General features: G+C 35.5%; 1 protein-coding gene across 12 annotated transcripts in view; it reads right to left on the bottom strand.

Annotated features, from left to right (window-relative positions):
* PPIG (peptidylprolyl isomerase G) overlaps positions 1–15,543 on the bottom strand; it is a 44,300-nt gene that overhangs the window by 17,599 nt on the left and 11,158 nt on the right. For all 12 annotated transcript variants that reach the window (XM_067026254.1, XM_059053518.2, XM_067026256.1 and 9 more), the window contains 3 exons: positions 14,773–14,860; positions 10,226–10,255; positions 9,995–10,134 (listed from right to left, as the gene is read on the bottom strand). In XM_067026254.1, the coding sequence (XP_066882355.1) occupies positions 9,995–10,134; positions 10,226–10,255; positions 14,773–14,860 (258 nt within the window). The remainder of the gene's footprint in view (positions 1–9,994; positions 10,135–10,225; positions 10,256–14,772; positions 14,861–15,543) is intronic.

The raw sequence follows: 15,543 nt of genomic DNA, 5'->3' as shown, positions 1-15,543 counted from the left end.
GGGATCTTCCCGAACCGGGGCACAAACCCATATCCCCTGCATCGGCAGGCGGACTCTCAACCACTGTGCCACCAGGGAAGCCCTCATGTAGCTCAATATTAAAAAAACAAACAACCCAGTCCAAAAATGGGCAGAAGAACTAAATAGACATTTCTCCAAAGAAGACATACAGATGGCCTAGAAACACATGAAAAAATGCTCAACATCACTAATTATTAGAGAAATGCAAACCAAAACTACAATGAAGTATCACCTCACACCAGTTAGAATGGGCTTCATATGAAAATCTACAAACAACAAATGCTGGAGAGGGTGTGGAGAAAGGGAACTCTCTCGCACTGTTGGTGGGAATGTAAACTGAAACAACCACTATGGAGAACAGTATGGAGGTTCCTTAAAAAATTAAAAATAGAATTACCTTATGATCCAGCAATCCCACTACTGGGAATATACTTAGAGAAAACCTCAACTCAAAAAGACACATGCACCCCAATGTTCATTGCAGCACTATTTACAATAGCCAGGTCATGGAAACAATCTAAATGCCCATCGAAAGACGACTGGATAAAGATGTGGTACATATATACAATGGAATATTACTCAGCCATAAAAAGGAACGAGATTGGGTCATTTGTTGAGACGTGGATGGATCTAGAGACTGTCATACAGAGTGAAGTAAGTCAGAAAGAGAAAAACAAAAATCGTATATTAACGCATATATGTGGAACCTAGAAAAATGGTACAGATGAACCAGTTTGTGGGGCAGAAATTGAGACACAGATGTAGAGAACAAACGTATGGACAGCAAGGGGGGAAACCCGCGGGGTGGTGGTGGTGGTGGTGTGATGAATTGGGCGATTGGGATTGACATGTATACACTGATGTGTATAAAACTGATGACTAATAAGAACGTACTGTATAAAAATAATAATAATAAATAAGATACAAGGATATATTGTACAACACAGGAAAAAAAAGAGAGACCCACTTCAGACCCAGGGACACATAAAGACTGAAAGTGAGGGGATGGAAAACGATATTCTACGCAAATGGAAATCAGAAGAAAGCTGGAGTAGTAATACTCATAACAGATAAAACAGAACTTAAAATAACATTGTAAGAGACAAAGAAGGACACTACAAAATGATCAAGGAATCAATCCAAGAAGAAGATACAATAATTATAAATATATATACACCAACACAGGAGCACCTCCATCCATAAGGCAAATGCTAACAGCTATAAAAGAGAAAATTGAGAGTGACACAATAGTGGGGGACTTTAACACCTCACTTATACCAATGGACAGATCATCCAGACAGAAAATTAATCAGGAAGCAAAAGGTTTAAATGACACAATAGACCAGATAGATTTAATTGATATTTATAGGACATTTCATCCAAAAACAGCAGATTACATTTTCTTCTCAAGTGTGCACGGAACATTCTACAGGACAGATCATATCTTGGGTCACAAATCAAGCCTCAGTAAATTTAAGAAAACTGAAATTATATCAAGCATCTTTTCTGACCACAACTCTATGAGATTAGATATAAATTACAGGGAAAAAAATGTAAAAAACACAAACATGTGGAGGCTAAACAATATGTTACTAAATAACCAAGAGATCACTTAAATCAAAGTGGAAATCAAAAATATCTAGAGACAAATGACGAGAACATGATGATCCAAAGCCTATGTGATGCAGCAAAAGCAGTTCTAAGAGGGAAGTTTATAGCAATACAATCCTACCTCAAGAAACAAGAAAAATCTCAAATAAATAATCTAACCTTACCAAAAAAAAAAAGAAAAAAAAAGCAAGCCCATTGTCCCCACCAAATGTATTAAATATATTTCAAGTAACCATTATTTAGTTTTCACTTCACTTTTCATGTAAGCATTTGAGTGAAGCAAAATATCACAACAATAAAGAAGACATAAAAAAGATTTATAACTATTTTTAGGGTAATATAATCTGCTCAAGTATTAGATGATATGAAATATAAAAGGAAAATAAACTGTGTTTTTAGGAAGGATGCCTTGGAATAGAACCTAGAAAGCTCTAAGGTTGAAAGGCTCCCTCTTTTCATGTTTCTCAACATTACTGAGTGAAATTTAATTTACGTCCCCTTTTCCTATGAATGTGCTCAGAAAAAAAGATAAAATGACTGAGAAAGAGCAGTTAGAAACAGAAGAGTAAGAAGGAAAAAATAGAGACATGACAATATCAATATCAGTTCTAACAGAATGTAGCTTGAGTTTCAAAATTTGTGTTAACCTAAAGTTAAAAATATGATTTAGGCACATCAAGAATCTGAATGAAATTTTATACTTCTCAGATCAACAAGTATGTTTAAGTGAATAGTACATAGATATATATTTAACATGATGCCAGGACACGGGAAGAAAGAATTGTAGAGTATAAATGGGGAAGTTCCATAGCAAACTTCTGCCCTCACAGAGTTTACTGTCTGTTTGGAAAATAAGACCAACAAGTGTGAATTTAATAGCAAACAGCATCTGAAAACGTACATTGAGTTGTAATAAATTTTCTAGAAACTCTGACTATAAATTGTATATGGATTTATTAGTGAATATGGTCAATAAGGACAAGAGTAAAGTAGAAAGGGTTTGGAGAAGCACAGTCAGTTCTGCTGTTAAGACAGCATATGAATTTTTCTTTTCTTTCTTTTTTCTTTTAAAATTTTTTGGCCCAGCTGCATGGCATGTGGGATCTTAGTTCCCCAGGGGTTGAACCTGCGCCCCTTGCACTGGAAGTGTGAGTCTTAACCACTGGAGTGCCAGGGAAGTCCCCCAACATATGCATTTCTATAAATCACTGTGCCATGAAAAACTGTACAATAAAAACCACATGACTTATAGGAAAAATGGGGTATGGGGCACAAAACTCAAAAAATTCATCAGTGACACATTTTTTAAAAAGATAGGAAAACTAATAAAAATAGCAACAGAGCTTTCACACATGTTAAATAGTTTAGAAATACATAAATATGACAATAAATACAGCACTTTGAGAAAATCATGGGTTTGCTTGTGGAAGTGAATGTCAGTAGGGCTACAGCTTGTGAGTTACTGTAAAGTTAGTGCAAGGGGGGTGATATGAAATTAGATGGAAAGTTTTAGTACAAACTGTACTTAGGCGTGGCTCATAACACAAGTGATGAACTGAGGTAGCTTAGTAGATGTGTGAGGTGTGTATGTGTAAATTTTTTTTTTTTGGCCGTGTCGTACAGCTTGCAGGATCTCAGTTCCCCGACTAGGGAATGAACCCGGGCCATGGGGCAGTAAAAGTGCCAAATCCTAACACCAGGCCACCAGGGAACTCCCCTGTGTATGTGTAACTTTTGTGTATTCCAGTAAAGCTGTTCAACTGTGTACGGTTTTCTGCACTCAGTATTTCTTGTAGACAAGAGCATGCATAGGCAAAGGTAAAACTGATGTTATGTTCCAATTGTCTTCTAATGTATCAACTGAATGGAATAAATGCATGCTTTCAAAACAAGCAGTATAGCAGAACTGACTATGTTAGGGTTTGAAATAGGGGCAGGAAAAAGTAGTGTGGAGTAGTATCTGTAGAGTGCTTACAAAGTGCTAGTAAGCACTGAACAAACTTCTTTATAGGTGTAATTTAAGGATGAGTAGATTCTGGATATAAAAGGGAAGATTTTTTTACAACACTTTAAAATTATGAAGAAAGGAATGGAGAAATTGTGAAGATGGAATAGATTCACCTCCTCCTATCCTCCTGCTAAGTATAAGCAGAAATCCTAGACATAATACAAAAAGAAACAAACATAAGAAGACTCTGAAAGGTAGAAAGAAGGCAGAGTGGCCAGGGATCTCTGGATTTGAAGGTGACATGGTGATTTTCAATCTGTCTCCCATATACTCTAGATATCACGCTGGAGAAGTCTGCAACTCAGAAATGCCAATGGACACAGGGTTTTAAAAGCCCCAAGAAAGGCCTGCTCTCTCCAGACAGAGAAATAGAAAAAAGATGGTTTAGCAGGACAAAAAATTTGTCACCAATGCCTGCTTTACTCTAAGCAAATACTAAGGGGGAAAATTTTTTAAAAAGGTTCACCAACTCCCTCTTGGCTCTATCAGCAGAGACAAAGTAGAGAATTTGGATTTCCGGTACCCTCCCTTTCAAGCAGTGTTCCCCTTCCTTGCCAGAGTGATGTCAGTAGAGACAAAGTGGGAAGCCTGGGCTTCAGCTCCCCTCACTGCACCAGCAGGTGGCACAGATTTCAGAGAAGGAAGCTAGAGAAAAAGATTCTTTAAATTTATAGATGAAGTCCTGGGGAGGAGACCCCCATGTTAAACTGACCAGAACTAATATGGCAAAAGGTTTGAGAATTAAACTACAGTGTTGAATAGCATCCAGTTTTTCAGTAGCATACAAATGAAACCAGAATAGTACTGCAAGGGCTCTGGAAATTGAATTATCATTGAAACCACAATCTACAAAAGGAGGCCAGGACCTACATGCTAAACCTATATAAGATGACTGCCTACTAAAAATAGAAAACATAAACAGAATCCAGAGTCTCATAACATACAATACCCCAAATTTCCAGGACAAAATTTTAAAAAAAAAAAACACCAATAATTTCAAGAACCATTTTCAAGGAAAATCACAACTTAAGTAAAAAGAAACAATCAAAAGATGCCAACACCCAGAAGACTCACATGTTGGAATTAACAAGGATTTTTAAAAAGCCATCTTAAAAATGCTTCCACAAGCAATTATTAATGTTCTTTAAACAAATGAAAAAAAGTTTAAAAATCTCAGGAGAAAAGAAGATATTAAGTATCAAAAGGAATTTTAGAACTGAAAAATACAATAATACAATAACTGAAATAAAATGTGCTCAATATCAGAGTGGGGATGACAGGGAAATTGTTAGCGAACCAGAGACAGACCAATAGAAATTACCCAACCAGAACATCAGAGAAAATTTTAAAAAAAACAAACAAAAAATGAACAGAGCCTCAGAGACCTGTAGAACAATAAACAAAAGATCTAACATTTGTGTTATTGGAATCCCAGGAGAAAAATCTGAAATTAAAAAAAATTTAAATAATAATGGCAGAAAATTCCCTCATTACCTACAGGGTAATTTGAATGACAACAGACTTCTCACTTGAAACCATAGAGGCCAGAGGAAGTGGTCTAACACTTTTTTTATGTGTTGAAAGAACTGCCAACCCAGAATTCTACATCTAGTGAAAATATCCATAAGGGAAATAAAGACATTTTCAGAAAACTAAGATAGTTACCAACAGACCTACCCTTATAAAAATGGCTAATTTCTCCAAACAAAAGGAAATACAAGGAGGCTTGGAGTTGAGTAAAAATATGAGGCAAAGCAATTAACAATCAACTCATATAAAAACAAATATAAATGGCTCCTAAGGAGATCATAACATCAAATACCTTAGAGAAATGCTTATTTAAATCAGCTTTAAAAACAACAACAACCACCAACCCTATAATTAGGCTGGCAAAGATTAAAGAGTTTGATATTATGTGGGTCTGCAAAGGGCATAGGGAAATTAACTTTCCTATATTCTAGTGGCAGTGCCTACCAACATTACAAATGCATGACCTCTATAATCTGTTAATTCTATTTCTAGGAATTTATCTTATATTATCAACATTCACATACATGTAGAATGGTATAGAAAATTTGAGAATGGGAACTGATGGGCAGAAATGGGAAAAAGACTTTTCACTGACTATCCTTTTATGCTTTCTAAATTATGAACAAAATCATTGTATTAAATTTTAAAACTGAAGAAATTTTAAAACTCCCAAGTCTGACAACAACCGTTGTAACCCCGTTCTCCAAAAAACCCTACTTCCTGTCTAACCACTTAAAATCTATTTCAAAGTATCATTTATATGAAGTATCAAACCATCCGTAAGATAAGAGAGCAACACTTTTTAACTCTTGGGCCACACTTCTGGTTTATTTTAGATTATTTATATTATGCAGTTTGCATATCAATCACTATGTAAAAGAAATTCCCAACCCTGTTCACTAACCTTTGTTGGGAGGGGAGGTAGGACGTGGTGTAATACTACTGGGTACTGACTTTACTAGTATGTTGTTAAGGTGAATAAACAAACTTCCAGAACATTTTACTTGTAAAAACATATAGTAAGAAAATACTGCTTTACTAGTTTTTTGAGAGGTATAAATTTTATACCAATGAATTTCACATGAAACCTTTATATTGAAGGAAATCTCAAGGCCATCACCAAAATAAGGTTTGAAATAAAGAAGAGAACTATACCTCAAATGAACCTCTTTTCATTTCAAAAATACTGGGTCTCCCCTCTAAACAGTTTCAAAATTTAACATCCCACTATTCTCCATTAAAAGTGCTATCACCCATGGCTCTTAATTCCAGGATAAAGACACTGAAATGGGATCCTGTCACCATACAAATGAGTGTCTGATCTTTTCTACTGTCTCCTGAGTACAAGATTCACCAGCTGCTTCCTCTATTGTGCTCTTCTTTCTGTACTGCCAGGTAATCTGTTTTCTACCACATATATGCAATATTTCTACTCATATAACTATTTATTTATTGCCATGCTGCCATAACTCAGCACTTGTGTTTCTATGTACTCTGTAATGTATCATCAGCCCCAACTCATGCTGCATGGCAAAGGTGGACAGACCTCTCTTTAACAACTTCAGGGAACTCTGAAGAGACCAGCATGATCTGAGATCATGGTAAGTCTTGAAAAGCCAGGAAGTACCTTCATCAGGGTAGTGGTCTGTGTTCTATCTTACACTCTGCCCCTTGATAGCCTCTACAGGGATGCAGTTTTGATTAGCCTCTTATGTTCCTCCTCTGCATCTGTTGGAAGGATCTTCCCCTTGACTCTGAACCTTCTCAGGCACATTCAAATAGCCACAAATAGTAGAATTTCCAATCTCACAACAGCAAAGGAAAGGCCCAGGATGACTGCCCAGACTCACCAAGACCACTTACAGGTGGGCCCAGATAGTCAGATTTCTTCAGAAGTCTTTTTGTTTTCTTTCAGGAAGTTAGAAAAAGAAAAAAAGAAGATTCGGTATTTATTTATTTTTAAAGTGGGGTGTGTATCTCTCAAACAAGGTTTTAAATATGATGATGATGATGATGAACACCACTGTGTTACACAAAGCTTTTTGACTATGTCCAATTTAAGATTGTAAGAAGGCCATCAAACTTATAAATTGCGTGGAAGACACAGCTCTGCCTAAAACAAAAAAAGATTTTATTGATGCATGACAAAATCCATTCTGACCAATGTTCTGAATGGTAATTGAAGGACTGTAGTGTAACAGGTGCCAAACTGTGTGACCTCAAACATAAAGATCTTTTCCTCTTTCCACAGTGTGATCCATAACAGAGCAGGCATGGAAGGTACGACTCAAAACAAACCTGGCCTTTCAGTAACTCCTGTGCAGACAGTAACAAAGGGCCAAATCTTTCCTAACTGATGAAACTGATAACGGCAAGATATACTTCCTTAGCATGAGTCTGAGGAACACACACTAGAACACTACATCAACTTTCAGCACAACTTTCTGGCCACAATGGCATGGGCAAAATTAGCATTTATTGCTTCAAGTGAAAAGGGCTTCCCTGGTGGTGCAGTGGTTGAGAGTCCGCCTGCCGATGCAGGGGACATGGGTTTGTGCCCCGGTCTGGGAGGATCCCACATGCCGCGGAGCGGCTGGGCCCGTGAGCCATGGCCGCTGAGCCTACGCGTCTGGAGCCTGTGCTCCGCAACGGGAGAGGCCACAGCAGTGAGAGGCCCGCGTACCGCAAAAACATAAAACAAAACAAAACATAATAATATACAAAGACTGACATTCATTCACCTTCTCATCCTTTCAGCAAATATTCGAACACTGACCATTTAGTACCAAAAGAATCTTTACACCATATTTATTAGAGTCTATGATAACATTTATGGTTTAAGATGTAAGCTTTTAAATTATCTCTTGTAATATGTAAACCACACAGCATCCTTAACTTTTATAAGCAGAGAATAGATCCTAACACAAGATCCTTGAAGACTACAAAACACAAGAAAAAAACCAAAAAACAGTTAAGTACAGAATAAAAGATGAATACTTTCTAGATGATGTGGGAAGAAATAATGCCTTAATCCAAAATATTCTGATTGTATTGACAACACTTTGAAGAATTAAATAGCAGAAGATTCAGGGTCTAAAATATGCAAAGATTAATTAGATTGCTTTTTAGTTTCTATTTTTTCAAAAAAAGGTAAGACACTCAAGACACTTCATTCTTTCTGAATCATCATGAACACAAAGGATACATTATAACTGCTGTTTTAAAATAAGGATACATATCCAGACTCTTGAACACAAGAAGTTAATTAAACAGTCCCAGTATGAGCTGCAGCAATATTTACCTTGGTTTACAAGGTATATATTTGACACAACAGAGAAGAAAGTGAAATCATTAGAATCAAAGTGGAATGCAGAGAAATAAAACTAAAAATAAGCCTTCTCCAGGGAATTCCCTGGAGGTCCAGTGGTTAGGACTCAGCACTTTCACTGCTGTGGGCCCTGGTTCAATCCCTGATTAGGGAACTAAAGAAAAGCAAAATAAAACGTGCATATTACAGAGCACATCAGTATACCTAAAATTTGAGAACAGAATGTTCTACTTAGGGCAATTCTGAAAGGAATATTAAAGACTTTAATGAGTTGGCAACATGTAACAGAAAAAGCTCTAGATCTGGAGCCAGCAAACTTGGGCTTGAGGTCTAGTTCCCTGATGTGGTAAATACTAATCTCCTTGACTATATCTGTAAAATGAGGAAAATAATATTGATATTATACAGTTCTTGTGAGGATCAGAAAAGATTACAGAGACTCTCTTGTTATCCATGAAAAACTAAGTACTGAGATTATTTATTATTCCCTGGATGATTAATAGGAAGATTAGGTCAATTCAATATTTTATTGCTTTCTACAGATTTGAAGGTAATCTCACCCCATTACTTTTAGAGTGTCAGGCTCAATATCTGTAATAAACAATAGCAGTTACATATTTTTATATAATATAAAGACTTAAAATACTTAAAAAACCAAGTTCTACCATTTCAGATAATATATCAAACTACCAGTCGTGTTAACTTCAAGTGTTATTGTCTAAGTAAGTTTCTCAAACATGCCAGATGCTTCTGAATCTAAGCAGTGCATGAAGGGGAAATAATTTATTCCCGTAAAGTTTATTAGTCTATGTTAATCTCTTCAACTGTCATCCTCCCCACACTGTCTCTTTCCCTAGAAGAATATTTATTTACCATGCTATTTAGACAACTACACTTTTTAAAAAGCCCCCCAAATAAAGTGGAAGCAGATGGGTGAATTATTGCAAATAATTCAAGGAAAGTTAAGCAGTTCCATGATAAATGAACAAAGTATGAAGTAAGATAAAACACATCTGAAAAACACAAAAATACATTTAAAAACACAAAAACTTCATATTTATATTCACTTTAGTGTAAAGATCGTGCCAACTAATTAGAGTGTGTTTGTTTTGTGTGCATAAGAGTTATCAGAAATATATACTTGCTTTTAGGGACTTCCCTGGTGGCACAGTGCTTAAGAATCTGCCTGCCAATGCTGGGGACACGGGTTCAAGCCCTGGTCCGGGAAGATCCCACATGCCGCAGAGCAACTAAGCCTGTGCACCACAACTACTGAGCCAGCGCTCTATAGCCCATGAGCCACAACTACTGAAGCCCGTGCACCTAGAGCCCATTCCACAACAAGAGGAGCCACCGCAATGAGAAGCCCGCACACCCCATCGAAGAGTAGCCCCTGCTAGCCGCAACTAGAGAAAGCCCACGTGCAGCAACGAAGATGCAACACAGCCAAATAAATAAACAGATTTTAAGAAAGAGAAATATATACTTGTTTTTACCTTTAGATTTGGGAATTAGCTCTCCACAACTGAGTATCCGCACCTCAGCAAATGGTTTGCTAGCTGCATCTGTTTTCTGGTTTTCTATCTCTCTCACAACTTCTTGACCAGAAATCACTTGCCCAAAAACAACATGATGCCTGAAGAGTCAAGTAAAGATGACTAAATAAAAGCTTCTTATTTTAATATTAATTTAAAGTAGGTTGTAAAATAAATTAAAATAATCTTTACCCATCTAAATGAGGAGTTGGTTTTGTTGTTCTTTTGGAAGTCATCAGATAGAAGAATAAAAACAAAGTCAGAGAAAAACAAAGTTAGCAACTCTAAAAAGGAAAAGAAAATAACTGCATTGGAAACAAAGTAGCAAACAAAGAAATCATATATATGCGGTCTTAACATAACAGAATCTTATTTACCTTAACCTTAAATAGAATCAAATGCAAGATGCTTTCGACAATGCATTTTCAAAAACTTGTTCTGAAATACCTATACACTGTTGAAAACTTACATGAAATTAAAGTTGACATTTTGGTGTTATTTCTATCCACCCATGTTTCTTGCACGTAACTGGGTTCTTACTGAATATCCATAGTTGTACAGTGTTCTACTGTCTGGGCATACCATAATTTATCAAACCATTTCACCAGTTTATGGGTTTAACAACAGTGTTTTTCAATCTTAACATTTTCAACAGTTAAAGCCCAGGTCATATTCTGATGTCCTCATACATGTTCTGTTGGACCTGAACAGAAATGGTCCATGTAGTGTTTATAAATTTTTTAATTAGCTGCCAACACTTAAAAATTTGGATACTTCTATATAAAAATCCCGATTCCAGACCTTTTTGAAAACATGGAAAGACATGGCACCTGGCATGTGGCAATAACTGGTCAGGCTGAGTATCCCTGCCTTCTCTAATACAGAGATTTATCATTAAGCTTCTTGTCCCAGAAGCCTTTACTCCCTTATATTATTTGCCTAAGACCTATGGGTATTTGAGTTTGTTATCCCTAACGTAAAGTAAACTTCACATTGAAGAAAGATAACTGCATTAAAATTTGAACAAAACCTAAAATTAGCAAAAAGTAATTTTTAAAAATCCTTCTTTTCTCCACATCAACCTTAAAGCTTTGTAGCTAAGGAAGCTGCTATCTGAGTAGCTATGAAGACACACTGGTACAACAGACTGAATATGGGCATTGTACACGATTTGTTACTTTAAAAATCTTATCAATAAAGGCATTAGAAATTTGGAAGAAGGAACACAATTTAAACTAACTTTTGATTAAAACACACACACTAAAAAAAAAATTCTAACACATACATGTATTTTTAAAAGTTCACCTTATTTTAAAAATAACCTGTTATTGTTTTCTCACTGTAACAGCTATGATCACCTGAACTTGCTAAAACCACCTAGAAATATAAAAACCTACGTGTACACTATATATGTATTTGTGTTACATTTAGTGTATATAATTTGCATCAAGATACAGTCAATCCTCACTTTACAGATTACATATTTGTCCACTGGCTTGCTCAGTAGAATTTATTTGTAACCCCTAAACCAATACTTGCATTGCTTTCATGGTCACTCTCAGATTGGTGAAAAAGTGTTGATGAGAATGGAAAAACTAGAACTCTTTGTATAATGCTGGTGGAAACATGAAAGTGGAAAAGTTTGGTGGTTCCTCAAAGAGCTAACCACAGAACTACCATATGATCCAGAAATTCTATTCCTAGGTATCTATCTGAAAGAACTGAAAACAGGGAAACAAATACATATGCCAGTGTTCACTGCAGCATTATTCACAATAGCCGAAAAGTGAAAACAACCCAAATGCCCACTAACAAATGAATATGGATAAACAAAATGTGGTATGTATATATAACAGAATGATATTCAATCATAAAAAGGAATGAAGTTCTGATACATGCTATAAAACATGGATGAACCTTGAAAACATGCTAAGTGAAATAAGTTAGACACAAAAGGACAAATATTGTATGATTCCACTTACATATATAGAATAGGCAAATTCATAGAGACAGAAAGTAGAATAAAGGTTGCCAGGGGCTGAGGGAAAGGGAAAGTGGCTACTCTCTGGAATGATGAAATAGTTTTGGAAATAGCGGTGGTAGTTGCAGAGCATTGTGAATATAATTAATACCAGTGAGTTATGCAGTTAAGAAATGGTTAAAATGACAAATTTTATATAATTAATATAAAACAATAAAATAAAACATTTTTAAAAAGATTAAAAACTGAAGTTTTTTCGTTTAAAAAAACAACAGAAGGGCTTCCCTGGTGGCGCAGTGGTTGAGAATCCGCCTGCCGATGCAGGGGATACGGGTTCGTGCCCTGGTCCGGGAAGATCCCACATGCCGCGGAGCGGCTCGGCCCGTGAGCCATGGCCGCTGAGCCTGCGCGTCCGGAGCCTGTGCCCCGCAACGGGAGAGGCCACGGCAGTGAGAGGCCCGCGTACCACAAAAAAAAAAAAAAAAAAAAAAAAAAAAAAAAAAAAAAAAAGCAAAAAAAACAACAGAACACAGAAGTAGTAAAGAATAGTTATCTAGAAGTGGAAAGAGGTCAGGAGAAACCAACAATTGGAAGAGTCTGAGAATATACATGAAGGGTTATTTGAATTTAACATATGGGTTTGGTAAGCACAGGAGGGATTTTATTTTAAAAAGTGAAAATAAATGATAACATTCAGTGTTGCTGAGGATCTGGTGAAACTGGCACTTACATACTGTTGCTCTAGAGTAAACTACACACTTCCTTTTGGAAGTCAACGTAGCAAAATATATGGGTAGCCTTAAAAATGTGTAAACATTTCACTAAGTAAACTTCTAGCAACTTACATAAAAGAATTAAAAAATGCGTCAAACAATAGGCACAACAACGTTCACTATAGCAGTCTGAAAACAAGAAGCAAACCAAATGTTCAAAACTAAGATTAAATAAATAAAACCACAGTACATTCAAACAATGGATTAACATGTTAATTCATATTTAGTGATGTACAAAGAAATTTATATTACATCCGAAAGTTGATTACAGACTATATGCAACTATCTACCTGTATTTTTATTGCATGTAAAGATGCTCTGGGGATGGGATTGTTTTTCTTCTTTTAATCTGTGTGTTCTAATTTTCCTACAACAAATGTGATATAAGTTGTTTTCATTAAAAAAATCAGAAACACCTGTATATAGGCAATTGGCTGAATAAACTGCAGTATATACACACAACAGACTACTATGCATCTGTGGGGAAGAAAAAAATGAGAAAGATCTCTATGAACTGATATGGAGTGATTTCTAGGTTGTATCATTAAGTGAAAAGAAAAGAACATATACAGTATACTATCTATTGTGTAAGAAGAAAGGGAAAATAAGAAAAAAATATATATCTGTGCTTATGTTTGTAAAAAGATATACAGAAAAATAAACCAGAAACTAATGAGGTTGGTTACTAATATGGATAGGTGGTGGGAAAAAAAAGGGTAAAAAAATGGGGGAATGGGAATGAAGAGTTAGGTGGGAGTGATACTTCAGAAGTATTATCTTGGCTTTGACTCTTGGAATCATGTTAATGTTTTAAAAGCTTTAAAAAAAGGCAAGAAATAAATCAACCTGAGAGGGAGAACAAATGAAATATAACTGGAAATGAATTTAACATATCTTGAGTCACAAAACCACACAAAATTTACACTAAAAAGTACTAACCCAAGTCATTTTAAAACATGATAATTTATCTATATACCCTCACTGTAAAAACAAAAATTGCTATAAATAAATAGTGAACTCTAGTTAGTAGGTTACTCTTCACAGTGGTATAGGATGGCAATTTTTAAATATAGGATTCAACAAATGAGTAGAAATTGTGAACACACTCGGAGGGAGATTTCTCACTGTTGAAGAAGGGAGTTACAAATGTAGAATAGAAAACACAAGAATAATCCACGTGATGCTAACAGATTAAGTTCTTCTGAGACCAGAAGAGTTTACAGTTATTGAAGAGGAGAGCAAATCTTTACCCATGGGACATGATAAAGTATGAATTGCTGACAAGAGCCCTGGTAACAATTTTTTTGTAGTCAGAATTGGAAAACATCAGCACTATTGACTTTGGGTTACAAATAAATTTAGTGAGTAGGCAAATTCACAAAGACAGAATCTTTGAAAAATGAGGAACAACTGTATTTTACTCTTTATAATTAAGTAATTTACAAAGAGGTACTCAATGCAAACATCCTGTTCCTTGTTAAATTTACCCTATAAATTTACCATCCATAGGTAATTCTTTCCTGAATCAATGTTACTGAGATGACTGCAAAACAGGGACATTTCTAACGCTATAATTCCTTTTACATTTATTAGTTGCATTCTACTAAGGACAGTTTTTCTTTCTCCCTTGTTATTTATTCATTTATTATTTATATCTGAATGGACTCCTGGATTTCCATTTTATTTGATAATATGATACCATCATTATTTATTTTCAAAATAATCAATGCTCAACTTGTCCTAATTTGGCCAGGGGGAATGCCACCCCTCAAGCTCGCTCCTGAGTCCTCTTGACAAAAGTCTTCATCTTTTGAAAACTTTAGCAGTACAGTTCAACTCCCCTTTCAACAATTCTTTGTTCTTCCTCCTTCAAAAATTCTCTCCGTCATACGTCCCTCTCCTATTTATTAGTGATCAGTAGCAGGCACACAGAAACGACACACTGAAAAAGTGATATTTTAAATCATCAGATCATAAATTCTTACATGAAGAACTGTGAGCCATTTGTATCCTTCCCTCTGTTGGCCATTGACAAGAGAAATTCTTTGTTGTGTTTAACAGCAAAACTCTCATCTACAGAGAAGCAAAGTTTTCAGTTATAGGTATAACTCCCCCCCCAAAATTAATTTTCATTCCTCTTCATATCTTGTGTTCATATCATGTGCTCTTTAGTGTCAGACAAAATTTAGATAAAAGGTTAAAGGAAGAGAAATTTAATATTAACCAATTTCCTCCATCTTTTCAGATTAAAATATTTCTAATTATCAATCCCTTGCTATAAAATCCAAATACTTTATCAACCCCCTTTCAATATTATTCTTAGCACAGAGAGGAACTCATTAAACTTAATCTCTGCCATGGTAGAAAGAGCAGATTGCCTTCGAATCTTGGATTAGAATTGGAAAAAAGCAGGTGGAACGTGAAACAAAATTTCACTGACTCCCAAAAGGGAAAGATGGGAAATATGAAATTAATTCCACAATCACATGTTTATAGTCTTTCAAATGATCTTCACATTAATAAAAAATTCCAGTCAGAAAACTTAAATTTGGGAAAAACATTACAGCCAAATTCAGAATATCAAAGATTAAAAAAAAAAATCTTCATAGAAAAATGGATGCACAAACATGTTGATATTGTCACTAAGAAATATAGCTGAATCTCTTTTAATAAAGATTAAGATCAAGCTATGGAAGTTCCTATTCTAGCACTACAATTCTAAAAGTTTATTACAGATCACTGAAACCCTTCAAGTA

Source organism: Kogia breviceps, chromosome 2 (assembly GCF_026419965.1).
Source record: "Kogia breviceps isolate mKogBre1 chromosome 2, mKogBre1 haplotype 1, whole genome shotgun sequence".
Classification (NCBI taxonomy): domain Eukaryota; kingdom Metazoa; phylum Chordata; class Mammalia; order Artiodactyla; family Physeteridae; genus Kogia; species Kogia breviceps.
The sequence above is the reverse complement of the archived record's forward strand: the minus strand, read 5'-3'. Positions and strand labels throughout refer to the sequence as shown.